The sequence below is a fragment of the Triturus cristatus genome, chromosome 8 (assembly GCF_964204655.1).
Source record: "Triturus cristatus chromosome 8, aTriCri1.1, whole genome shotgun sequence".
Taxonomy (NCBI): Eukaryota; Metazoa; Chordata; class Amphibia; order Caudata; family Salamandridae; genus Triturus; species Triturus cristatus.
Window position 1 is genome coordinate 1,484,757,506 of NC_140591.1, and position 27,514 is coordinate 1,484,785,019.

The 27,514-nt window shown below is 44.0% G+C and overlaps 1 protein-coding gene across 8 annotated transcripts in view; it reads right to left on the reverse strand.

Moving 5' to 3' along the window:
* LOC146805993 (uncharacterized) overlaps nucleotides 1-27,514 on the reverse strand; it is a 731,342-nt gene that overhangs the window by 439,437 nt on the left and 264,391 nt on the right. For all 8 annotated transcript variants that reach the window (XM_085623346.1, XM_085623342.1, XM_085623340.1 and 5 more), the window contains exon 2: nucleotides 1,810-2,300. In XM_085623346.1, coding sequence (XP_085479472.1) covers nucleotides 1,810-2,245 — 436 coding nt within the window. In that variant the 5' untranslated portion in view covers nucleotides 2,246-2,300. The remainder of the gene's footprint in view (nucleotides 1-1,809; nucleotides 2,301-27,514) is intronic.

The window sequence follows — 27,514 nt, forward strand, 5'->3', positions numbered from 1 at the left end:
TGGCAGTTCGGGCTGGACTGTTCCCATGAGGCACAGGGTTGGACTGATTTGCATATGGCCACGTCTGAACTGGGGTGGTGGAGTGAGCTAAAGAATGATGATGGATTAAACCCAGATCACTTGACTGGGGGTGAGTGTTTGATTTGCTCAAACGCTCCGTCCATCATCCCCTTTGGTATCGCTTTGTGCGTAAGAATGGCATATAAAGAGCTGGGTTGCCACTGAATGGCGCCATACTGGAGAAACATAGCTGAAATTCTCAACAGTGCTTCGTAACCAAGCACTCATCATACTCTGAATGCACCCCTAGTGCCGAAGTGGGAGGAAACCACACCCTTCCTTTACCTCCTTATTCCCACAATCACAACAACATGCTGGTGAGCTCCTGGCTTTCTTTATTGATAAAATCACTAAGCTCCTAGTCAATGTGTCTCTATCTTCTTTCGCCACAGAAGGCTTCCAGATCTTCTCATTCCCACCTACCTTCTGGAAATTCACTGACACTAGTGACTAAGGAAATTGACAAACTCAAGCCAGCGGTTACAGAATCATATCCTACAGTGCAAAAACCAATAAACCTTGTCAATCTGCATTTGAACCTATCATCCCCAGATTCGTAAATGCACTCCTATTGACTTGGGATGCCCCCAACAGACTCAAACACGGTTTTTAGACCTCTCCTTAAGAAAAACTCCACAGACCCTCAGGTGCTTGCCAGCTACAGAGCACTATCTGGCCTCCACACCATTAGTAAAATCTAGAGACAGTGGTCACCTCTCATCACTAGGATTGTTCAGCGAACAATATCGTCCCCGACTCAGGCTTCTGATCTCAGAGAGAAGCCAAGTCAGCAGCTCCGAACATCAGAGAATAATAACTCTCTGCCTTAGAGAATGGTGGAAGCTGTGCACTAATCTTTTGAGATACCTCTGTAGTTTTGATGTGGTCGACCCAAGATTGCTTATTCTCTTTTTTGTTCTGTTTAGATCTTCTTAGTCAACTGCTTTCATCAAATGAATCTTGTTTCACTTGCACCAAAAACCAAAATCTGACACGCAGCATCCCCCAGTGATCTTCTCTCTCTGTTGCTCTCTTGAACACTTTCATGGCCCTCCTCACAGGGACCCTCACGAGCTGCAATGTTGATCATTATATGTATGCTGAGTCAACTCAGATTCACCTAAAAATCATGAGGGTCCCCGAAAATCGGAGAGAAGTCTTCGACTGCATCACTAAAGTGCATAAATGGATGAAAAACGATGCCTCGGTGGCATGAAAACTGACATCCTCCTCCTTGGTCCCGAGAACTAGACTCTAACCTCTCCCTGTCCCCCAAAGTTTGGCCCTCCTCACGACCTCACAAAGTATGTCAAATAGAGACTCTAACCTCTCCCTGTCCCCCAAACTTTGACCCTACTCAAAACCTCACAAAGTATGTCAAATGGAAACTCTAACCTCTAACTGGCCATCAAACTTTGGCTCACTTCACAAACTCACTAAATATGTCAGAAACGTGGGAGCCATCTTTGACAATAAACTCTCTTTCTCCACTCAGGTCAATGCTGCTGTGATAGGCGTCTTCCTCCTCTTCGCCTCTGTGGGGGCCTCCCATTATTGCAGATTCAATTCGCACACCATAGCTGTCTTCCCTCACATCAGCTGTTGCCGTGGAGTTACCAGGAGCTTCACCTGGCTTTGTGAACTACTTAATAAATGTTAGTTATCTGTCTTTTTATAGGGCGCAATTACCCAGGAGGGTTTCCGCACGCTGCCGTTTAATAAATACTTTCAAGACCCCAAGCTACCTACCTTTCTCGGCCTGCGTCGCGGCACAGCAGGTCCCGCCCGGGCACTGGTCTCTGAAGGTCGCCACCAGCGCTTCCAGCGCCTCGAGGCGCTTCAGCAGCCTCTGCATGGTGTCAGCATTCGGGCAGCCGCAGGCCTGAGGCGGGATGTTGATGCGGTGGGTGAAGACCATCTGCTGCTCGCCCTCCAGGGTATGCTCGTACAGCTGCTGCTGCGTCGTCTCGCCTCGCGCCTCCTGCAGGGCCGCGGTGGGCACCGCTACGTCAGCGGCGCAGGACTCGCAGCGTGGCATCCGGATATTGTACACGTGGCTGAAGAACGTGGCGTTGGCGCCGGCTGCCCGTGGCAGGCGAAAGCGCTTGGTGAACAGGTTGGCGCTAGCGGGACCAAGCTGCAGTGCGGCCAGGAGGAGGGCAACGCTGAGCGCGGGACTCGCCATCACTCAAGATGCTGAAAAACTCTCTGTACGTCACTGAATCAAATGGCCCAGGGCTCTGCAGGGGATGAAAAGACAGGGATATAGGTTAACGTCCAGAATTACTAGCACAAGATGACTACAAGAATATTACATTATTGCTTCAGGAGTTCTTCACTATTATCAGCTGGTATTGTTGCCAGACTCTCTGGTTGTTACTCCATTTTTAAACATCATGTGATCGTTACAGAAATGGGGCCTTTAACATTTTTCAATACCAGTCCCGTATTGCACTGAGGGAACCCAGCAGGCAATGTCGTAGTTCTTCAACAGGTTAAAGGGGAACCCTAAGAATTGTGTTTCAAAACTGCATGAGACAGTTCTACTGGACACTTTGCTAGATACAATGGGTATAGAGCTGTAGGTATCATATACAGTTCTCAATAGAGTTAGTGAAATAATTTCAATACTTCTGGGCCTGGCACAGTACCCGGGGCTATTGCTTGTCTGTGGAGGGCAAATAATTAATGATATCATAAGAAAATGATGATCTGCTGCTCAGCTGCTGGATTAGACGATATCCTAATGGGCTGATATTCTAATGGGGTGATATGGGCCACAGTACCATCCAACTGGCCTCCATCTTGGTGGGGTATTTCTGCGTTCCGTGTGTTCAGCCGAGACTTGCTTGTCATTCCACAAGGATTAAATAGAACAGACAATACAAATGTAATGATGCTGGGCACCTCCTCGTTGGGCACCACGAGGCCAGTGTTTAAATAGCCAGACTTCTCTTTAAATAGTGTCAAGTCAGGTGATAATTATTGAGGAGTAATTATGGTTATTCACCTGACCCACGGAGGTGAATTGTTCTCATCGGAGCGCCCTAGCTTATCTTGGTAGTGATGGAGCAGGTAGAGCAAAATTTTGAATACCTCTTCTATCTTGCACGAATGTACTAATTAAATAACCTACTTATTATAATTGACTAATTGTGTGCTGTGATATACTAGTCTAACCATTTGCATACACCAATTACATGTGGGAAACTGCTCTTTTCATGGCAAAATAATTCGAATAATAAAATCTGTACGCATATTAATAGTAGTACATGTGATAATAGAGTATTGCATGATTTATGTTGCTTATGTGACGTTTGCATTCTTGAGGAGGACCGAAAAATGTGAATATATTGCTTTAAATCTCACTATATGCTAGCAAAATACTAATACATAAAGGGATTAGTGAGGGGTTAACATTAGAATCTTCATTTATTTGCATTAATTATTCTTTTGTGTTTGTTTCGCGTAAGTTGGCATTTGGGCCTACCTAGAAAGTGGAGCTCGACATGGAGTTCAGAAGTGGCCACCGTCTCGTGAGCGCGATGTCTACTGCGCAGACTCGGATGGCTCCGTGAACTTCCTAACAACCTTTGCACACCATGTCCTCGGTCAAGGATAGGATCTTGGTGGACTGCCAAGGAGTATGGACGGTAGAAACTGGTTTAAATGAACAATAGGATCATACAAGTAAAATCCCAAACTTTGCAACACCAGGACTATGTCATCTCTGGAAATGAATCGGCAAAATCCAACCTGACGAACTAAAATCGGATGTTTTTGATCAGCCAATCACAGACTGTCTCCGCCTAAAAATGTTTCATGTTATCCCGAAATTTATTATAAAAGAATAGTAGAATAGGGAGGGGTCTGGCATTCGGCAGTTACTATGACTGCGCACCCTCTTTGTCCCCACAGGCGATGACTGATGCTTGCACGACTTCTGGTCCTTTGACGATCTTTGGGACTGTAACGTGCTGAGCAAAGAACTTTCGGACTTTGAGCTTTGGCCTGCTTTATTTGCACAATTTAACGGCTAATTCGGTTATGCAGAGCCAAAAGAAATAGAGAAAACCTAGATAGCCAGAATAGGTAAATATAATGACCTGCAATTTAAAATTGATTGATCTAAAAATGTAAACTTTTGATGAAACAAATGCTAATACTAAATTGCAACTAAAATCTTGATAAACAAATATTGATTAACAGAAATTATGAGTTTGTGGTTTTTAGTCAAAGAGAATAAAAGATTCTGAGTCTTAAAATGTGTTTTAGCTGGTTCTAGATCAATCCAACTAATTGGTCCGTCGACCAAGTGGGTATAGTGCCTTGATGTTTGGGATTAAGAGTCTATAGGTGACGAATGTTAATGTATATTCTGTAAAATAACTTTGCCTTTCCTATAGGTTATAAGGTACCCCCCCACATGTCCGGCGCTTGAATCATTCATCCCTCCTGTGTGCGGACTCGTGAATGGTATCGTATGAGAGTTGGTGTTATGAACCCCACCAATGAATGCATGTATGAATGAGCTAGTGTAATAGCGGGCCTGCGACGCAGGGAGATCATCTGTATATGTTCCTTGAATCCCAATCCTGCGCTGGATCAGTTGCAGCTTACTAATATGGACGGACGTTGGATTCCACCCTCTCTTTTTTTGCACTTTTTTCTACTTTACTAATGTTATATAGTGAGCTATTTTAAATAATCAACTAAAATGCCAGTCCTTGCTGCGAGCGATGGTCAACTGGTCTGAAGCAGTGTGAAATCTGTGTGATGGCTTGCGTATGCTAATGAAGACGCTTGCATCAGCCATCTAACTGATTTTCTCAGCCCTGGCCTCAGGGGCCTGCCACCTCTCAGGGTGATCCCCTCTGGTGACGCTCAGAAGTGCCACTGGTAAAGGTAGCCAATGATGCATTGGGATTCGTCCCTGCAGTGCCCCGGACTACAGGCTAATCAGTGCTCCACAACTTGTCTGACAAGTTAAAAAAGGATGGGGTAAAAAAGCAAGATGCCAAAAGCTGCTGCCTGGCTTAGTGCAACATCATGGACCTGACATTTTTCAGGCTCCAGCTTTCAGTTTGAGGCGAATACTCTGACCAGGAAGGTGATGTGTGCTGTCCAGAGTGTCTATCAAACACGGGCAGCTGAGGGGCTGAAGCAATATCGATGCAGGCTGCTAAGGGTCAGCTAAAAATGCTTTTGCATGTTGTGTACAGGCGTGGGATACGAGTGTATACTGGTTTGAATGTGTGTGAGTGACAGAGAGCACAGCAGTGGGAGTGAGTGCGAATGAGACTAAGAGTGAGTGAACATGCCAGTGAAACAGTTTATGAGCAATTGAATGAGACTGTAAACATCTAAGGGAGCCAGCATGTAAGCGTAAATCAGTAAGTGAGCATGCATATGAGCATGTCAGTGGCCTGTGATGTGTATAAGCATGAGCGTGAGGCTGACTGAGACAGTTTTTGAACATGCGAATATGTTAGAGTGCATGACTATGTGAGGCTGTGAGTTTGTGACTGGCACTGTCATGCTGGTGGTAATTCTTGGCTTACTAGTGCTGGAATGGTGAAGGTAATTCTGAATATACATGACACTTACAACACATTTCTGGCACTGCCATATGGGAGGTAATCCTTGGCATAAGGGGGGATAGCCATGTCATATGGGCGGCAGGGATAGGATAACCATAACAAACTGTTGACGCTGTCATATTGGAGTTAATTGTTCATTTATGAGGCACCGTGGAATGTGGAAAGCATCCATGAAAAAATGTTCCCACTGGCATACTGTAGGTAATCGCTGGCCTGAAGGTGTCAAATTCTAGCACTGGCTTCTTTTGGGTTAGTTTTGACATAAGGGGACACCCATAGCAGGGTACTGGTCCTGGCACACTGAAAGTAATTATTGACATATGGGGGCACTTATAGCATATTTTGAAAAAATGTGGTCTGCTCCGTGGGTCCATCAGACTTCAGTGGGACACCATGAAAGTGCTTGAATATTTGATGGCAGCCCTTTCACAATCAATTGCTTTTTGACAATTTTATTTGAAAATGATGTTTTAACATGCACAATTTTACATCATTTTTTCACATATTTCTTTGGGAGTGAAGGGAGAACCTCCGTGAACAGCCCCAGAAGAAGTCAAGTTCACTCGCTGTAACTTGGGGCAAGTGTAGGCCCCCCCCCAATCTCAAAGTTCACCAGCCGTCTCTAAGAGTGACATGAGTAATCCAGTTGATTCCCCAGAGAAAATACATGTGGTCTAGTAATAGTTCCTTGTGGGCAGAATTTGTTTTCGGTTCTAAACCTGGGATCAGGGCTATTGCTTGAAACAAAAATAAATACCCAACTTCCCTGGTCTTTGGTCATACGTTAGAATGGAAATCTGTATTCATATGCACCTCCCAGAGCATGGACCAAGTTCTTATGTCCATCCACAGCTCCTGTTTTAGAAGTTACTTTTTTGTGTGTGTTTGAGCACTCCACATGAGTACTCATGTTTTCACTCCTTCGTCTCCTGTTGCCTCTTTTCCCCTCCCCTCCCCTCCCACCCTTCCCATACCAACCCCATTCCGACCCCCATATCTTCGTTGCCGAGCTGCACCTGCCCCCTTCTTGATGTTGCTGCCTCTCCAATGTTATATGTTCCTTTTCTTTTGCAGTGTATATAGTGCAAACTCGAGCGATTCACAAGAGCACCAAATACGTTACATTCATGTTTTTTTTTTGTTTAGGCATGGGGTGATTAGACAGTTTGCCCAGAATCACAGAATGTTGTGCCAAAGCCAAGACTCGAACCTCGCTCCCAAGGTACAAAGTCAGCAGCTCTGGCTATAACGCCACATCTTCTTCAGTATTGGATCTTTCATAGATTCACATGCTTAAACCGTTCCCTGTCGTCGAAGTGGGAGTCCCACGGTGGGGAACAACCTTTACAACGCAACTTTTACAACGCACTACCATTACAATGCATTTTTTACAACGCATAATCCATTACAACGCATGACATTACAACGCATGACACTACAACGCATTTTTAAAAACTACCTTTACAACGCATTCCATTACAACGCATACTACCATTACAACGCATACCATTACAACGCATAATATTACACTATACTATCCAACACTTACCCTACTGATGCACCCCCTGGAGTTAGAATAGTAATTTTTACCCCTACACTATCCAACACTTACCCTACTGTTGCACCCCCTGGAGTTAGAATAGTAATTTTTACCCCTATACTATCCAACACTTACCCTACTGATGCACCCCCTGGAGTTAGAATAGTAATTTTTACCCCTATACTATCCAACACTTACCCTACTGATGCACCCCCTGGAGTTAGAATAGTAATTTTTACCCCTATACTATCCAACACTTACCCTACTGATGCACCCCCTGGAGTTAGAATAGTAATTTTTACCCCTATACTATCCAACACTTACCCTACTGATGCACCCCCTGGAGTTAGAATAGTAATTTTTACCCCTATACTATCCAACACTCACCCTACTGATGCACCCCCTGGAGTTAGAATAGTAATTTTTACCCCTATACTATCCAACACTTACCCTACTGTTGCACCCACTGGAGTTAGAATAGTAATTTTTACCCCTATACTATCCAACACTTACCCTACTGATGCACCCCCTGGAGTTAGAATAGTAATTTTTACCCCTATACTATCCAACACTTACCCTACTGTTGCACCCCCTGGAGTTAGAATAGTAATTTTTACCCCTATACTATCCAACACTTACCCTACTGTTGCACCCCCTGGAGTTAGAATAGTAATTTTTACCCCTACACTATCCAACACTTACCCTACTGTTGCACCCCCTGGAGTTAGAATAGTAATTTTTACCCCTACACTATCCAACACTTACCCTACTGTTGCACCCCCTGGAGTTAGAATAGTAATTTTTACCCCTATACTATCCAACACTTACCCTACTGTTGCACCCCCTGGAGTTAGAATAGTAATTTTTACCCCTATACTATCTAATACTTACCTTAAATGTAATTTAATATTATGCGTTGTAATGGTATGCGTTGTAAAGGTAGTATGCGTTGTAATGGTAATGCGTTGTAAAGGTATTTTTTAAAAATGCGTTGTAGTGTCATGCGTTGTAATGTCATGCGTTGTAATGGATTATGCGTTGTAAAAAATGCGTTGTAAGTGCATGCGTTGTAAAAGTGTGCGTTGTAACGTCATACATCCGTCCCACGGTACCTTATGAAAGCAGTATGTATCACTATCATAGGCTATAATGGAAATTGACTATCACTTTAATACCCTATGTAAGTCCTTTTGGAAAAAGGACCAAACTTTAGTTATAAGCAATCAGGCTCCCTTTAGAATATTCCAAGAGAGACTGAGTCCCTCAGATTTTCCACTGCACGTCGACAATCCCCATTAACAGTGAATTTACTGCCTCTATACAACACCATACCGTCAAAGACTGTAAGATTTGTCACCCTTCCTCCCAGAAAATCCTGAAGGACAGGGAGGGAAGACTACTGTTGTGGTTACAGATACTTAAGACAAAAGATCAGCTTGTCTCAGATGCAGAGAGTGATGCCTCTTCAAGATCAGCAAAAACCTAATAAAAGAGATAGATCCAATCAAAAGGAGTCTTCAGAACAACCTAAAAAGGCCCTTACAAAATCTCCCCATGAGACACCTAAACAACTTTAAACATCTGAAGAGAAGTTACCAAAGAGACCATCTTCAAAGGTTCCCTCGGAACCTAAAACACCATCTGTAAAAGAAGTTTCTGTCAAAATGTGTTCTAAATCTCATCCGTTGATGACAGGAGCATTTCTGTGGAAAAATACAAATTTTTCTAATGTCATTGCCATCGACGACGGCACCGTCGTCAACAGTGTTGTCGTTAACATCAACGACGTTAACATCCACATTATCTTCAGTGGTGTCACCGATGATAATGTCGTCCTCACTGGCAGCATCGACGACCATAGTTACCTGCAGGTTTCTGTCCACGATGACATCGTTGACGAAGACAGCCTCAGGGTCTCCTACCCCGTCGGCAAAACACTCATCAAAGTACACATCGACAACAAAACCACCGTTGACAGTGATTCCATCGATGACGGTGGATCCATCGACGAAAGCCTCGTTGACGCGAACACCGTCGACGCCAACATCATCGACGAGAGTACCATTGACAGCAATTATAGCAAATAAGTCAATTGTAATGGCATTACAGGCAAAGAAAACTTCGTCCACGAAGGAACTATCATCAATGGATGCCCAAATGTTATCATTCCCAAAGATACCTTTAACACCTTTGATATCTGTGGAATAATTACGACTGGTATGATTCTTCCAATTCACACGTCTCCAAGTAGTGTCGCCATTGCAACCAGCCAGTTTACTGGATGGAGAATCTGATGATGACGGCCTCTTTGGAGCAGCACATAGTCCTTCAGAATTAAATGTGATATGTCAGGACTAGAATACGATGGCGACCAATACTATCAAGAGGAAACCTAAGCATTGCAGTTTCCTGCATATGTGCAAAAAGGTCAGCAGGAGCAGTCCAACCAAATTACACTGTATTTAGTTACAAACCTCTATAACATTCTTCAAGATTATTACGAACAGTTCCCAGAACCTGTAACATCTGAATTTATTCCACTGTTACAAGCACCAATGAGGCCCCTACAATAACACTGAAGTCATCACTCACTCCTCTGTCATCTCTACCACTGGCAGACCCACCAGCAGATGATTCTGACACTACAGAAGGAGATCAGGAGGAAGGAGAAATACGGGATCAGGTACCAACTGCTACTGAGTTGGATGACTACCTAATACCAACACCATCTCCACCAGTTCCACCACCAGTAGGCTTGCCTCAAAACAATATAGGTGGCTTCCATTACATCATGGAGAGAGAAGCAAACAGGTTCAGTTGCCTTTGACCACCAAACAGACAGACTGTTTCCTTCATGATTTTAAGAAGCCTATGAAAAAGTCAATGAAAGTGATTCCTATTGTGGATTTCATCTGACAAGAGGGAATACGCACCATGAAAAATCCAGCTATGGTATTGGCAGTCATGCCCAGATTAGATAAAAAGTTAAGGCTCCAGATGATGCGCCAACATGTCTAGTGGGTCACCCCAAACCAGACTCGGTCATCAGCCAGGCAGCCCAGAGGCGCTCGAAGAACCCTTCCACCCCAATCACAGCACCACTGGATAGAGATGGAGGCTGCCTTGACAGCATCGGCAAACGTTTCTCTAGTATGGCAGCCGTTACAGTGCGAGCAGCCAATTCCCTGGTTATACTAGGAAGATTTGACAGATGTGGTCGGATATGGCTATCAGAAGATGCTAAGTAAGATGCCAAAAATATTTGTTTGGAGGGAGAACAAGCATCTGCAGACATAATAGACTGTGCCATTGATATCTCTTCAACAGGATTCCGATAATTAGCAGCAGCAGCAGTGCTTAGAAGGCCAGGCTGGCTGAAAGCGACATCATTCAGACCAGAAGTTCACATTAAAATCTCGGATATGCCCTACGATGGAGAGGCATTATTTTGGAAAACATATTGATGATGCTCTACAAACTATTAAGGCAGATACCGACTCTGCCAAATCCCTGGGAACGTTACAAATGAGGAAGCAACCCTTTCGAGGTGCTTGGGGCAGAGGTGCTTTCTCTTATAGAGGAGGATTCCTAAGTTATAGGCAGCAATATCAGTCTTATTAAGGGAATTAACACACACAATACACACAATACTACAGGCAAACAACCTACAGCGGCTTACAAACAGCCAACAAGAGGAAAACAGCCCACCAGAGCACAAGACACCACTAGAAAGCAATGATCTTACATAGGTGCCAGCTACCCACCCATTCTCACAGAACAACTTAGGGGTGTTCAACCAATGATCCCGCATATCAACCGACAAATGGGTCCTGGACATCTTAGATCAGGGGCATACGCTCAAATTTACCACTAATTCACCAAATGTCTCACCCAAATGACCACCACCTCCCCATCTGAAACAACTACTGATGGAAATGTCTATCTTGTTTGAAAAAGGTGCAATAGAGAAGGTCCCACAGTCTAAGAAAGGAATCAGTTTCTGCACCTGTTTCTTTCTCATCAGGAAAAAGTCAGGAGACTGGCTCCCTCTCTTAGATCTTCGCAAGCTAGAAAAAAACTTGAAAAAAGTCATTTCAATTGGTCCCCCTGTAGGACATTTTACACCTTCTCAATCATGGCGACCACATGACAGCTCTCAACCTTCAAGACACATACTTTTATGTCCTGATTCACCCCAATCGAAAGTACTTATGTTTCCAGCTAGCTGACACCCACTACCAGTTCAAGCTTCTCCCTTTCGGATTAAGGTCAGCTACACGTATATTCACCAAATGTATGACTGCTGTTGGCGCACACCTGACACAAAAAAGAGTGCAAGTATTCCCATACTTGGACAATTGGTTAATAAAGGCACCAACGTCTCAACAAGTCACAGAGGATACAAAACTATGCTTCTCAGTATTAAAAAAACTAGATCTGACAACAAATATGCAATCAAAGCCAACACTGACTTTCCTGGGAGCAATGTTAAGCACCAAAACAGACAAGGCATTTGTCTCCCTAGAATGGTGGAATAAGATTCAACAATTAGCCCAAAGACTCATGCAAAATAAAGTGTATTTTAGTTCAACAGTACAAGTCGCTTCTGGGAATGCTGCCCTCCTTTATTCTCCTGATCCCAAATTGCAAACTACATATGTGTCCATTGCAGGAAGAGCTGAACATGCAGTGGGTTCAAATGCAGGGGTCAGTCTACGATGTATTATAACCACTGCAACCCACATATATGCAATGGTGGACAGTGCTAGAAAACGTTGCAAGGAGACTGACCTTTCTCTCTCGGGTAGCACACTTCATCATCACCAGGGATGGGTTCCTGGAGGGATGGGGCGCTCATCTTCAGGATCTCTCAGTCAGTGCGAGATGGACCAGCTCAGAGAAGAGGGTGCATGTAAATCTACTGGAGCTTAAGGCCATAGCAATGGCTCTGTTCTCGTTCCTTCTCAGAGTTACAGTCTCATCCATACTTATCCGTACGGACAACACCACCAGCATGCTTTACATAAACAAGCAGAGAGAAATAAGATCGACGGCTCTATCACAGCAGGCGCAAACAATTTGAAAGTGGACTCTACATAGAAATATAACACTGAGAGTGGAGCACGTACCAGGAGCATCCAATGTGTGGGCGGACAGCTTAAGCAGGCTGACTACCAGTTTGTCACAAGTGGGAACTCGATCACCAAGTTGTGCAAAACATTTTTACTCGCTGGGGCAAGCCATTTCTAGATCTGTGTGCGACCAAAAACAACAAGAAATGCCAATATCATTCAAGCTGGCATCACCAGAAAGGATCATGGGAGAATGCCTTTTTGCTCAAAGTTCAAAAATATTTGCTTATGCTTTCCCCCTGATTCTTTAATTCTAAGGATTCTCAGGAAAATAAAAAGAGAGCCATGCCGAATAATTCTCATTGATCCAAAATGGCCCAGGCAGTTCTGGTACACAGAGCTCGTTCTCCTCTCGGAACAACCTCACATCCAACTAACACCCATTCCAACTTTACTCAAAATGAACAGGGGCCAGGTGTGCACCCTGATCTGACTTCTCTACATTTGTCGGCCTACCTTCTGACTTTAATGAACTCGAAACTCTAGATATCCCTAGAGATTGCAGAGAAATTCTTGCCAAAGCTTGTGCGGATTCCACTAACAAATCATATAAACTCAAGTGGAAACGTTTCTGTATTTGGTGTCAAGACGAAGGTTTACATCCGTTCTCTTCAACACCAGAGCAGATCTTGCCATATCTTCTACAACTAGCAAGATCTGGCCTTGCACATTCATCTATAAAGGTATATTTAGCAGCGATATCTCACTTTAGGAGATCAGATTAATCACCCTCTCTCTGGTTGGCAAGAATCATTAAACAGTTCATCAAGGGACTTTTTAGAGCTTTTCCTCCTGTGAGGGAACCTCCACTCACTTGGCATCTCAGTGTGATACTAAGCCCGTTAACGAAAGACCTGTTTGAACCAGTCCACAAAGCAGACTTAAAATATATTTCTTGGAAGACGGCCTTACTGTTAGCACTAACATCAACTAGAAAGGTTAGTTACATGCAATCATTCACCATAAAAGAGCCATTCATGCAATTCAAGAAGGACAAGGTTATATTAAGAACTAACCCCAAGTTCATACCGAAAATATCTTTAGATTTTCACTTTAATTAAACAATTGTATTACCATTTTTTCCCTAATTCTCAAACAATTGCAGAGAGGTCTCGACACACCTTGGATATTAAAAGGGCCATTAAATTTTATTTACACAGTACAATACAATTTCATAGATCAGACCAGTTATTTGTTGCCTACGAAAACTTAAGAAAACGATTACCAGTTTCTAAATCAACTATTGCAAGATGGATTGCAATGGCCATTCAGTTCTGCCACAGTGCAACAGGAGAGCCCTTATTTCTTAGAGTTAAAGCTCATTCTACAGGAGCTGTTTCTACATCCACGGGTTTGTTTGCTCGTGTGCCAATTCAACAAATATGCAGAGCGGCAACATGGTCCAGCAGATATACTTTTACCCAGCATTACTATCTGGAAGCTAGTGATAGAGCTGATGCGGCCGTGGGACAAGCTGTATTGCGCCATCTATTTCAATAAGATGAGCCACTTCAAATTTTTTCCTCCCCACTATCTTCATTATCATTGTATGTTGATATTTCCAAATGTTAACTGCTGACTGTTCTAATTCAAGCAGGTAGATCTATGTAAGATCCGATCCTGGAGAAGATATTAAGTTACTTACCTGTAAATGTAGTTCTCAACTATTGGTATCTTTCATAGATTCACACGCAACCCACCCTCCTCACCTGAGAGGCTCACCTTATAGTTACAGATTATATTATTTCCACTTGTTCTTAAAAATCTGAGGATCTCAGCCTCTCTTGGGATTATTCTACAGGGTACTGTCCCCCGATTAGTTTTAGATAAATTGTGTTCCTGTTTTAAACATGACTTAGATAGGCTATTAAAGTGATTGTTATTTCCATTGTAGCCTATGAAAGTGATATATCCTGCTTTAATAAGGTACTGTGACAAAATTCTGTTTTCATATTTCCCATCTTTATGTGTTTATTACCTTTTTTTCTAGATTGTTAATGGTCTTACGTGCTTTCCTTTGCTTATCGTTTTGAGTTTCACTTGCATAGCCAACCACAAACTCCTCCCTAGCAGGCCACCTTTTTATCACTAGCCCGTTCTTGAACCCTTCGACTGGTTGGCTCCTATCCGCTATCCACAATTGTATGGTAGTGTGCTTGCATACCCTATGCTAGTTGCCGGTTCACTGGGGGGCAGGGAGAGCACTGTCTCAGCAAAGAGCTATTACCATATGTTTATTCTGCTCCCTTTGAAAACTTTGTTTCACGGAGTACTGTGGTTTTATACCTCTAATTCAACATGCATTGGCAAAGCCGATAGTTCTTGCATATTGAGAGCAATTGGATTTGGCAATGTTGTGTACCCATGTTGTACAACAGCGCAGAAGCTTTGCAGTGCGGCTAAAACTGATTAAAGGAAGCATCAGGTATTTCTGTTTCTCTCTTGCCCCTGCCCGCTCCACATTGCTTTCCTCCAATCTGGTCTCCCCCAACTGTTCATCTATGTCCCCCGAATCCCTCGGATTCCTTCAACATTTTCTTTTTAATAATCGTAATTTATTTTGAAGGACCTAGCAGCTGCCAATTAGCCTCTCAAGACCTGCCTCTGGTGTTTGGCTTGCAGGAGCACTGGCATCCGCGCACCTGTTTCTACTACAAACTCTCCAAGACCAGGACGTTTCATTTAATTTTCATATTTAAGAATTTCCTTTTAATTTGGAAAAAATATTAGCCTTTGTGAGGTCACCTGTGGAGCTGGGCCAGACATGAGCACATGCTGGGCAAGTGAAGGCATTCATCATTTACAGAGGCTTGTGAATGAAGCAAGATGTCCCTGCGAGACTAGTCTACGAAGGAGATTTTCATCCAGAGAGGTCTGAGAAGTAGATAATCCTCTGGAGAGATCTTTGAAGGAGTTGTCCCTTCAGAGAGGTCTGTGAAGGAGATAATTATTTGGAGAGGTCTACGTAGGAGATGTCTCTCCAGAGAGAGGGTAAAGTTAAATTTCCTTCTGGAAACTTCTGAGAAGGGATGTTGATCCAAAGAGGTTTGCAACGGAGACGTTTCTACAGAGTTTGTGGTCCATCCATTCTCGTGGCATCGGGGGGGGGGGGAGGGGAGTCCTTTGAGTGCTGTTAGACTAGATCAGACTTCAAAGGGAGAGATGTTCCTCTAAGATCTCGCACCAGTATGACAGGTGTTCTGCGGTGCAGTGGTCTGCGGGTAGGGGTGCTACTTCTGAGTGTTCACTCCAGTCCAGTAGGCGTGCTGCAGTATCAGTGTATACTGCTGAAAGTCTCATATCTCACTGTGGCAGTGCAGGGCCACTCCAGGGTATTGTTTGGGTATAGTCTGGGAACAGGCTTCACTGGAGATGCTGCTTCTTGATCTCTCTACAGCACAAGGTTATCATCCATGGCCTGTGGCATATACTGGTAGTCTTAGTCTGCAGGAGTGGTTAGATGTGCTGCATTATCACTCGGAGCAGTGCTGGGATACTGGGCAGTCTGAGGGCCCCCTCACTGCAGAAGCCTTCCGGGTAACTAATCCTTTGTGACTTACTCTAGTTTTCACTTCTCTTACCTGAATTTCTCTCTTGCCACTTACTCTGTCACTACCTGTGAATGAGGCTAGCAGCACTCAGTTCCTGCTCAGTATTTATTCTAAACACAAAGGTGCACCACTAATCGCAACAGGAAATAGACACATAACAAATTGTCAAGTCTGTGCCCATAGTATTTGTTCTTCGAATACCTTCTTTTATTCAATTTGTGTTTAAAAAAACATTGAGGAAAACAGCCGACACGTTTCGTCCAGATGGTGGACTTCTTCAGGGCGATTTGGACAATATGGGCACTCCCAAGTAAAAAATGTATCTGAGTAGCCGTAACAAACACAAGTTTCAAACAGGAATACAGAGGTTGTTTCGCTAGGGTTTGTTGGCAGCGATGGATACTTCTCCAAAAGGGTTGAGGGAAATCAACAAATATAAAAGACAATGTAGGCTGGATCAACAGTCTCACCGAAATAAGGTGAGCTGGAAATATCAATAGAATTCACTGTCTCCGACATGCGATAGGGTCAAGCGGCGGCCTGGAAAAGCTTCTGACAGGATAACAGCGCTGTTATCCTGTCCAGCCTACATTGGTTTTTATATTCGTTGATTTCCCTAAACCCTTTTGGAGAAATATCCATCCCTGCCAACAAACCCTGGCGAAATAATCTCTGTATTCCTGTTTGAAACTTGCGTTTGTTACGGTTACTCTGATGAAATTATTACTTGGGAGTGCCCATATTGTCCAAATCGCCCTGAAGAAGTCCACCTTCTGGATGAAACACGTCTGCTGTTTTTTTCAATGTTTTTTTTAACACAAATTGAATAAAAGAAGAAATTTGAAGAACAAATACTATGGACACAGATTTGACAATGTGGTATGTGTCTTTTACTGTTATGTTTTGTGGTGCACCTTTGTGTCTGTTTTAGAATTGTTATTATCCTGTACAGGATGGCACCGGGACAGTGGGTGCATTAACAGTGTGCACACATTGCTGGTGGGTGATTTCCACCTTATATAAAGCATTTAGGGATAGCAGGTCAGGTGCTGGTCTGTTGCAGGGTCCACTGTCAACATCTGTTTTTTCTACCAGCTCAGTATTTACTAGACTCAGTAATGTCCAACGTGCCCTGGACCTGGCTAACATTTTTAGCCCTTGCATTAGCCTCCATTGCCCTAAGACAAATTTGGAAGACTAACTTTCCGGTGGTCGAGAGATAAACAGAAAAAACGCTTAGTTGGGAAAAATGCATGAGATTTTGAAGCACTTAAATTATGCATTTGAGTTGGGATTGCCCGTGAGAGCTTTCAGCAGGCATCTGGCACTCTCCTCCTGGCAATTTCTCTTCATGGGTGGTACATGCCCAGAAGCACGATTGGGTCTACAGTCAACTGCTTGAATGCAAATACCCCCTTGCCATAAAATGAAACCTGTCTCCTATCCTCGCACACAACACCTAACAACTCCCATACAGGACAAACTACAATCCCACCACCCTTCCAAACATGCACTCTGAACCAGTCTCACAAGAACCCAATGATAATTGAAGTGCTTCGCAGCTTCCTCAAGGATTCGAAGCGCTACATAAATTACACAATTCTTATCCGGGTTCTCAAAGCCCTATCAGTAGAGATAATGGGAAGGAGGTGCGGATGGAATGTGGAGGTGTGGCCGGTATCCAGACTTAATACCATAGTGTGGCCACGTGGATGTCATCTGGCATCTGATGAACCTGCACAAGAGCTTCGGGCTCTACAGCACATGCACCCTGGGCTGGCCGAGACAGTGGGGGATGACGAGGCACAGCTTGGCATTCCTAGAATTCTTCTCAGTGGCATTGGCAGAGCTGGCTGACAGAAGAGTGACGTCTGTTGCAGACTGCAAGGCAATAGTCGCCAGTGTAGAAGTGAAAGACAAGTGCAGAGGGCGGTGGTGCTGCAGTGTCTAAGAATGAACATGTTGTGCTGTGCGTAGGACATTGTTCCGCTGAATAACTAAAGAGCTGACGTCGTGTCTCGCTCACAGGGGTTGACATTCCGTGAGCTGGCACCAGGGCAGAACAAATGGCAACCCCGGTGTCCTTGCAACTCTTGCCAATGGTAAGTAAATAGTCGGACGGTCCTCAAGCTCCCCAAACTGGTTAAAAGGGATGCCCTGTATGCAAGGGGGCAGCAAGCACTAGAAGTGCTATGAATCCAGATGTATAAGGGGGACAAGAGTGACTGATGCACATCGAGAAGGCAAGGAAGAGGTTAAACGAGGTGGCAGGGTTTCACACAAGAAGATGAGCAAATATATCATATTCAAAGTGTTTGGATTCGTGCTGCCAATCAAGGGCACATCGCTCCTATTTGAGGAAAGCGGCAGAGATAGCACCAGGTGAGTCCAAGTCTGGACTAAATGTTTAAAGGATGGATACTGAGCCACTTACAGGTTTTGGATGGAGGAGGCACAGATATGGCAGCTTGGTCCACTGAAAGGGGAAGATTGGCTGGCGGATCAATAATAGGTCAAGCGATCTAAGGACCGGATGGGCCAAGAAATAAGTAAGGTACCTAGTAGACAGGGTAGGGAAAAGGGAGGTCCAGTAAAGAAGAAAAAAAGGCTAGACATGTTGTCGAGTGATAGGAGGAGGCATTGGGGCCAAGTTGGTGGGTGAGTTTGTCTAGCGTGGAGCTGTCAATATATACATGTAACAGTTTGGCTTGTGGGGTTGTTTTCATGTCTAAGTTTAAGGGGCAAGGAAGTGTTTGCGAGTTTTGGCCTGTCTCGAACAAATCACTCTTTCACCTATTCCCACTGCCTTGTCTTTGCGGCTCTTGTCATATTCTTCAGAGGTATCATTGTCACCAGGGCATATGCCCTCCATAGAAGTCACGTGTTCCCCATTGAATGACTTGAACCGTGGGCCTGATTTCCAGTTCAAAAGACCTGAGATCCCAACATTTACCACGTCCCCTGAAATATGAAAAACGCAAATTTATTAATGTTGCTCTATATTTGTAAAGCACCAACCATCCTGAAACCAAATTTCCCTACACTAGCCCTGGACAGGAAGAACAATCCCAAACTATAGGTGGGGCTAATTATCGCAGATGATGTCAATAAAACTGCCTTATTTCTAGAAGAAATGACACAGCTGATGTACCTTCCACTTGAATGGAATGAGCATAGTCTCCAGTCAAAGTTCAAACTTCGCTAAAAATAAATTATATACACATGAACATATATGTGTGAAAGACAGTACACAGGTTTATACATAAATCATACATTTATGTCATTTTCGTCTGTCAGTGCAAAGCAGAATTGCATGTTGGAGACAATGCTGAAGCCCTCTTGAAGAAAATCGTGTGCATTTTGAATTATTAATTGATACCTGCTATGCAATACAATAAAGATTGAGTAGTGACTTATTACTTTCTCAAGCAATGCTGAAGATATGCTCTCATTCTTTATATATGCAACTCTTTAGATAAATATCATGGATAATATATTGTCTCAAGTGCATGCATGTGTGCCAAGGAAATGAGGGTGATCTGTACAACATAAGTGCATCATTGTTATGTTATGTTAATGTTAGACCTGTCAGCCAAACGTTTTGTCTGTTTACCTCCTCTTTTTGCTGGCTTTCGGTCTGTGAGCACTTTACCACTGCTGACCAGTGCTAAAGTGCATGTACTTCTCCCCTAAACATGGTAACATTAGTTTATCCACAATTGGGATATTTAATTTATCTGTAAGCCCCTAGTAGAGTGCACTACCTGTGCCTAAGGACTGTAAATTACATGCTACTAGAGGGTCTGCAGCACTGATTGTACCAACCACACAGGTAGCTCTGTAAACCATTCTCAGGCCTGCCACTGCAGAGCGTGTATGTCCAGTTTTACTGCCATGTCGACTTGGCATTTAAAACTCTTTGCCAAGCCTTAAGCTCTCCTTTTAAAACACATATGTCACACCTAAGGTAGTCTCTAGGTAGCCCATAGGGCAGGGTGCTGTGTAAGTAAAAGGTAGGACATGCACTTTTAAGTTTGGCATGTCCTGGTAGTGAAAAACACCCACATTTGTATTTTAATACTGTGAGGCCTACTCTCTCTCATAGGTTAACATTGAAAATTCCGTATTACATTTTTAAGCTGTAATTCCTGATTGAGAAAGAGTTGCTCTTGATCAACAATGAGGTACTTGTATAGTATGGCTCGTCACTCGAGAGGGTATTCAAGCGCTGTGCTGCAGGTATCAATCTAAGAGCCTGGTCTTGACTTCTTTACTGAAGTGGGTCAGCAAGCGGGCAGTGTGGAGGTGAAGGTTGAAGGTGTTCCAGGCTTTGGTGGCAAGGAGTATGAAGAAGCATCCTCCGGAGCTGTAGATATGTGGTATATGTGCAAGGGTGAGTGGAGCAGAGATTCCTAATAGTTCCATGGAAAAGCATGCAGTGATTCAAGTAGGTGATTTCTTGGTCATGAAGGGCTTTGTAGGCATGGGTCGCAAGCTTGAAATGGGATCTCTTCTGGACAGGCAGCCAGTGGAGGTCCTTCAGGTGCTGGGTGATACGGGCTCTCTTTAACAGGTAGATGTTCAGTCTGGCAGCCGCATTCTGGATTGTCTGAAGCCTTGCATGAGTTCAGTGGCAGCGCGTGCACAGAGTGCATTGCCTTAGTCTAGTTGGCTGGGGGTAAGGGCAAGCTCTGTCATGTTTCAAATCATTGCAATGGTAATGATAAATCCTATTTACTGGTAAAGTTGGATTTAACATTACTATTTTAGAAATGCCCCTATCAGAAAGTTGACTTTTCTCTGCTCTTAAAGCTCTGTGTGCATATCGCCTGTCTCCAATACATGTCTGGGGTGGGTGACAGCTTGACTTTGTGCATTCCCTCTAGAGAGACACATACAAAGGAAGGTTAGGTGTGTCTGGGCACCCATCTGCATCCTGATGGCTCATCCTGGGCAGGATGGGAGAGAGGAGCTGACACTTACACCTGAATAGGGGGTGTCCTGTCCCCACACAAAGGCCTGATTACCGCCCTATACTGAGTCTGGCGTCAGGAGCCAGGGGTAGTATGAAAGGGCCTCTGTGCACTTCAAAGTCTCTTCTTTGAAGTCATCCTCCCTTCAAAGGCACAACTTGGTATAACAATTGGGTCTCTGACGCCACCAAATCACACACTTCTGGACCTGTAAAGAGACTCAGGAAGAAAGACGGCTGTGCTGTTTCAAGGACTGCCATTCTGGTAGACTGCTGCTTTGGAAGAACTGCTTTTTTGCTGTGCTGCCAGCTGCCCTCTGACCTTGCTGAGGAAGAACTGGGCTTTTCTTGAGTCCAGAGTGATCTCCAAGGGCTTGATGTTGTGTTTGAGGCACAGGGATATCAGAGTCTCACCACTTGCTCCTATTGCTCGTCCACTGGAAGTAGACCCAGGTGCTGTTTTTGAGACACAGGGATATCATAGTCTCACCACTTGCCCCTATTACTGGTCCATTGGAAGTGGACCCAGGTGCTTGCTCCAGTCGAACCAAAGCATCTCCTGTCTGTGGGAAGCAGAACTGAAGCATCGTTGCTGTTGCGGAAGCAGAATCAGCACATCGCACTCGGAACAACCATATCGCCTACAGAACCACTGATTCGGAGCCAATGCATCGGCGCCACTGCGTGGAGAAGATTGACGTATCGCCCATCCAATGTGGAGGAACCTGACACATTGCCTCCAGAAACGCTGCACTCGGAACTGGCTCTTCACTCAAAGTAACTGACCCGGCGCAACACCCAAACTGCGTAGGGATCATTGATGCATCTTGTGCTGTGATAAGGATTAAGGTACTTTTGCTTTAGCGGGTCCTGCGTGGGTCCTGCAACCTGCCTGCACTCCATTGCAGGTGGCCTGAACTCTTGACTTTGTCCTGGTCCAGCATGACCAATTAACTCTTTGAGTCCTATTTGCATCCAAACGCTATTTTTGCATTTAATCTTTAAAAAAACATATCTTGACTTGGACTACTCATTGGATTATTTTGTTTTGGTGTTGTTTTATTTATAAAATTAGAATCTATTTTTCTAAACTGGTTTGGAGTCTTTTTGTGGTGTTTCCACTGTGTTGCTCTTTGGCACAAGTACTTTACACATTGCCAATTAAGTTAAACCTGTCTGCTCTGTGCCAAGCTGCCAGAGGGTGAGCACAGGTTCATTTATGGTTTATACTTGACTTAACCTGACTAGGAGTGTGGTTCCTAAAAGATCAGGGTGCATACCTAGGCCAAACAGAAACCCAGTCATGCTATGTTATCAGGCCTTGAAAAATCTACTCGCCCACTTGGTATGGCGAGTCAGATTTTATCATGGCGAGCTATTTTTAGCACCTGCTCGTCTGTGGTGAGTGAGATTAAGCTAAGTGAATGAGCAATAAAGACCGTCTGTACATGGACAGACGTCAAATGTCATTTTGTCTTTTAACTTATTCTTTCTTATCTTATCGTGGAAAATGATGTTTACTTTTCTTTATTTTATTACAGTTAGAGGTTTTTGTCAAGTAAGCTGTCTGACAATCATTGTGAAACAAAAGGTTGTAAGAGCTCAGGTTTTTGTTTTCTAACACAACATTTAAACACCTTGTAAATTAATAGTACAATTAGTTCAAAATATTTCAGAAATTACTAAATATTTTTTTTTTGTAATTCAGAAGTGTGATGCAAACAAAGATTTAAATAGGAGCAAAACAAATCAGTAAACTTTACTTGGCTATCTGCATATACAAATATTTGCAGAAACTCGATTTCGAAACATTATACAATATATCGGGTTTTTTTCCAGAGTTTGATATATAGCGCAAACTTGACCCAAAGGTATCAGGTATCAGAGCGCTTTACATGAGCACCAGTTGCGCTACAGAAGGACATATTCACTTTTTAGGTCGAGCCTATAGCGGCAGCGCGCATGCGCTGCTCGCTTTGTGAGGAATGCAGTATTCAGCATGGAGTGAAAGCTCTGTGGAAGCTCCGCCCACTCTCCACCCTTCTCATTCATTGGCTTGTGTCTTAAATGCTTCCTTCTGATTGGTTTTAGGCTTGTTAGTCCCTCCTTATGACGGCCATGTCGTCATTTGTGTCCTTCCATGGCTAAGGCCCCTTTACTTCCCGTGGTGCTCAGCCAACTTTCTTCCCGTGCCCCCCATCCCACAGTCCGTGCCTTCTCGACCACTCCCCAAACCCCCCCCGTTGTTCGGGCCTTGTCGCCCGCCCGCACTCCCATTTGCATTGCAAATGCTTGTTTTGTTAGGCATGGGTAGATTATGTAGTTTGCCCAGATCACAGGATGTTCAGCATCCGGTTCCCCAGATTTTAGGTCCACCTCCCTAGCCGTAGTTTGGTCAGTAAAACCACGTCAATAGGAAATGTTATGGCCATTTCAATTGAAGATCTGCTGATTGCAAATAAGTGTGCTACCACCTCATGCTTCGGGTGTGTAGTTATTAAAATTGACAGTTTTTAAACATGATTTGAGAAACATTCCTGCCCCCACCCTGGTGACAACGTGGGTAATGAACTAAGAGGCAAGTCAACAGTCATGTGTATCCTATATGTGGCTAGATTTGTATTATATATGGTGCAAATGTTTAGTCTATTAAATCAAACAAAAGTGTTTTTTGGACAGCAGACATACTGAACTCGCGTATTTGAAGGTGCTCTTTGATGTGAAAAAGAAGAAAATGGTGGCTCAAAGTATTAAAATATTTGCCCAGGATCATATAATTTGAAACCAGTTTATGGGTCAAGAGCATTATAATTAGGTCGAGGAGATTATTTAAGTCACTAGACCAGCAGGTCTTGTAACATATATATGATTTTCCGAGGCCTGTGTTATGTTATGTAATGTTAGGTTAGACCGATTTGTATAGCAGAACTTACCACCCATGAAGGTATCCAGTCATTGGTGTAGGAACATTGGTCGGGCGGAGCTCTTAGTTGAACAGCCAGGTCTTCAGTTTCTTGCTGAAGTTGAGTAGCGAAGAGGCAGTCCTGATCTGTTGAGGGAGCTCATTCCAGGTCTTGGCGGCGACGTAGGAGAAGAAACGTCCTCCTGACTTGCTTCTACAGATGCGCGGGACTCGTGTAAAGGTGAGTGAAGCTGAGCATAGCAGTCTCTTTGGATGGTAGGGTTGAAGATGGTCATTGAGGTACGCAGGTTTGGTCTTGTGGAGGGCTTTGTAGGTGTGGACGAACAGCTTGAACGGGCATCGCTTCTGGATAGGTAGCCAGTGTAGTTCTATGAGGTAGGGAGTGACGTGAGAGCTTCTGGGGACGTCTAGGACGAGTCTGGCGACAGTATTTTGGATGGCATGGAGTTTTTGAGTGAGCTGGTTGAAGATGCCGGCATAGAAATCTCTCCAGAAATCTCAGGGGTTTGTGATCATGTCCTGATTCTACTAGCGCTTTGAAGCTGATTGTATGAGCGCTATAGAAAAACACCAAATGTGGAAAGAGCATGTATCTATTTTAAAGGCACATGCAGCATTACACCCACATATTAAGGGGTGGATTCATTTTTAGTGATACTAAATGAAAAGGGCTTAAAACAAAAGAGGGAAAACTTGGTTTGTATTTTTAACAAAGTATTTTTCCGTAAGAAAAACAAGTGTCTTCGTGCAAGGTTGTTTAATGTGATAATGTTAATACTCTGATAATGGTTACAATGCCCCTCCCCTGCAGTCTATTTATATTCTAATGCAAGTAACACCCTTCCGAGTTCTGTCAGAAACCAGCATGAAACAGTAAGCAGAACCCCGCGGAGAAATGTTTCCTTGAGCTTTCCTATCCCAGGTTTCATCTTCTGTAGCACACACTATACAAGGACACCATCACCTCCTCCCTCTGCTTCCAATATGACAGACAGAATTTAGCAATTCCCACAACTATTGGTGCCCTTGCACTTATTTAGGGGACTTCAGTCTCCTATATCTCAATCTGCAACGTGTGCAGAAATATTAAGCATAAAATAATAATTGACCTTACAGATATATATTGTCACTGTACATATATATGGATTTAAGGATAGGAAACCTATATTTTCCTATATGTACTATAAATATTTTGGTCGTTGAGAGTTTTACTTGGAGTTTATGGTAGCACAATATTAAAAGCAAAATACTGTGGTAAGGTATAAAAACAGGTCCTGTCACATCTCCCCCTTCTACCCCTGTGTGTACATTCTAATTGCAATCTCCTTGCTGGATTTATAATAAAGGAGTGACGTGGGGGTGCACACCAGGCTTAAGGAGTGATATCACCCTCTTTCTATATTTTAGCTTTTTTATTTTCCCTTGGGCTTTTACTCTTACTTTTAATTTGATGTTGAAGCTCTATGAGAACAGGGTTTCTTCCAGAAAATTGTGAAGGCATCAACAGCAGAGCAAGCCCCCAAACAGCACATTTCTTAACACAAGTATGTCCTGCACGGTTTTACTTCAGTGTTCTTTCTTCCATTATCACATTATCACCACTGCTAAGACACATTAGTTGTGTACTTAGTAAGCGTTAACATCAATGACTTTACTTTATTAATGTTGCATCCAAATTGTGCAGATTTTTGTAGAATTATAGAGAAACTCTGCCTTCTAGCACCCTAGTTTTGTTGCAGAAAACGTTTTTTCATGAGAATAGAAATCATCTTACACATTTTACGAAAGATGACGATCTCAGGGAAATTGTGACACCAAGGCCATGAACCAAAACCTCAGCTCTGCCGGTAATATTAACTACCTGGCCTCTTGCACAGGCACCACAGTATGACACCACGCAGGATGACCTGGCATCAACATGTCCAAGAAGGGCCAAAACATTTTACTATGCGAAATATAAACCGTAATTGACTGGAACTTCTGGGATGGACAGAGTGCAAGTTGGAGGTCCTCAAAGCCTCACTCCTTGGCATGTCAGATGTTTCCTCCCTGGGATGCTCTCTCACCCCTACCCACCATTGCCAATGCCTCCCTTACTCAATCAATCTCCTAAAAAGCTCTCAAGACTCCCACTCCTAAAGACTACCAGCCTATCAGTCGCCTACTTTACAGAGGCAGGAAAAATGCACTCCATGTTCAACTCCAAGAACAGATTAATGTAAAACCTTCTAATGCACAACTTTCAGCCCAGCTTCATATTACACTGCAGCATGGAGCACGCTACCTTACACATCATAGATGATGCCCTCCTGACCACAGATGAAGAAGTATGCTGCCTCCTGATATTGCTGGACCCCTCAGCTGCCTTCAACATAGTTTTCCCTTTACTCCATCTGGTTTTGGACTTTTTAGTGTTGACAACCTTCACTACTGGTGACTCGCCGATGGTTAACACTTGCTAAATGGACTGCATGTGTTTACCGCTAGTGTTCATTTTTTAAGATAAGGTCACTGCAACACAGCAAGGGTAGGAGGCTCTTGGCTGGTAACACGTGCACACTCGTGAGGGCTTCACATGCGAGACTAACACTGTGTGCAGCTCGGTAACTGTGCCCAGGCAGCATGCAGTGGGGACTCTGTAGGGTCAGATACTGACTTGGGGTAGGCCTTATAATATCAGTGGACACTCTTTGCAAATTCAGTGTGGGTTACTGGTTTGACTGCAATAACACTTTGTTATATACCTGGGGGAAATCCGTTAGAGTGCAGTCTTGCTTCCCGTCAGCCTACCAAATCAATCAAGATATCAAAATGGGGGGACATGTGCGCCAAGATGGATTATGCAAGTCCCAAACAGATATATGTACACCTTTTGGTCATCCAGAATTGTCATATTTCTCTGGCTCAGTTCAGGATCAGAGCCCAGTCCTTCTGTCACCTTCTTGGGCCCAGTTAATTACATTGTTCTTCAGCAGAAGGAAAAAAGGCCTCCCCGCACAAAGGGATCAATTAACAGTGCTTTACTAAGCTTCTGTGGAGGAAGGGGTGGGGCAACTCTGCATCTGTTGATTAGCTGCCACACAGTACCAATGATGTACAGCCCAGTAGGGAGTCCAAACCTATGGAGACAACACAGGAAGAGGCTCCTCTTTAGAGTTTTGGTGGGAAAGGTCCTGACAGTGATGCCAGTGAGGTGCAGATCTGAGGCCCCCAGGATGGTGTTGTGAGCAGGGACTCTTGGGTGGTACCATCTTGATTTGTCCATGCATGCTGTGCTGGAGGGTTGGGACAGGAGTGGGGAGGTATAATAGCCCCCAGGATCGGCTAGAGGTGTCTGGCTTCCAGAGCTTTTCTCCCCTTCTTATAAACTCTTGCACAATGGGGAGAGAGTGCTTTTAGTTGCAGTTGGACATTGTGAATGGATGTGGGCAGCCTAGGACCACTGTAAGGAGAAACCTCCAGATGCCCTCTTGGACTACGGGCTGCCTACAGTTGACACCAGGACCAGTAGGTCTCTCTCCAAGACCAGGGACTAGTTTGGAGGAGAACTGGACTTCTAAGTCCACACAAGAGGAGAGAAGCTCCAGGGGACAAGCAAAAGGAGAAAGGCTGGCGCAGGGAGTCAGTGGTACTAGCTCCCTTCAGTGTGTGCCACCGTAGCGACCAGAAGGTCTGAGGTAAGTGCCAGATGGAAAGGGCTTTCCATCTGGAACAAAAGATTGTGAGACTCGGCCCA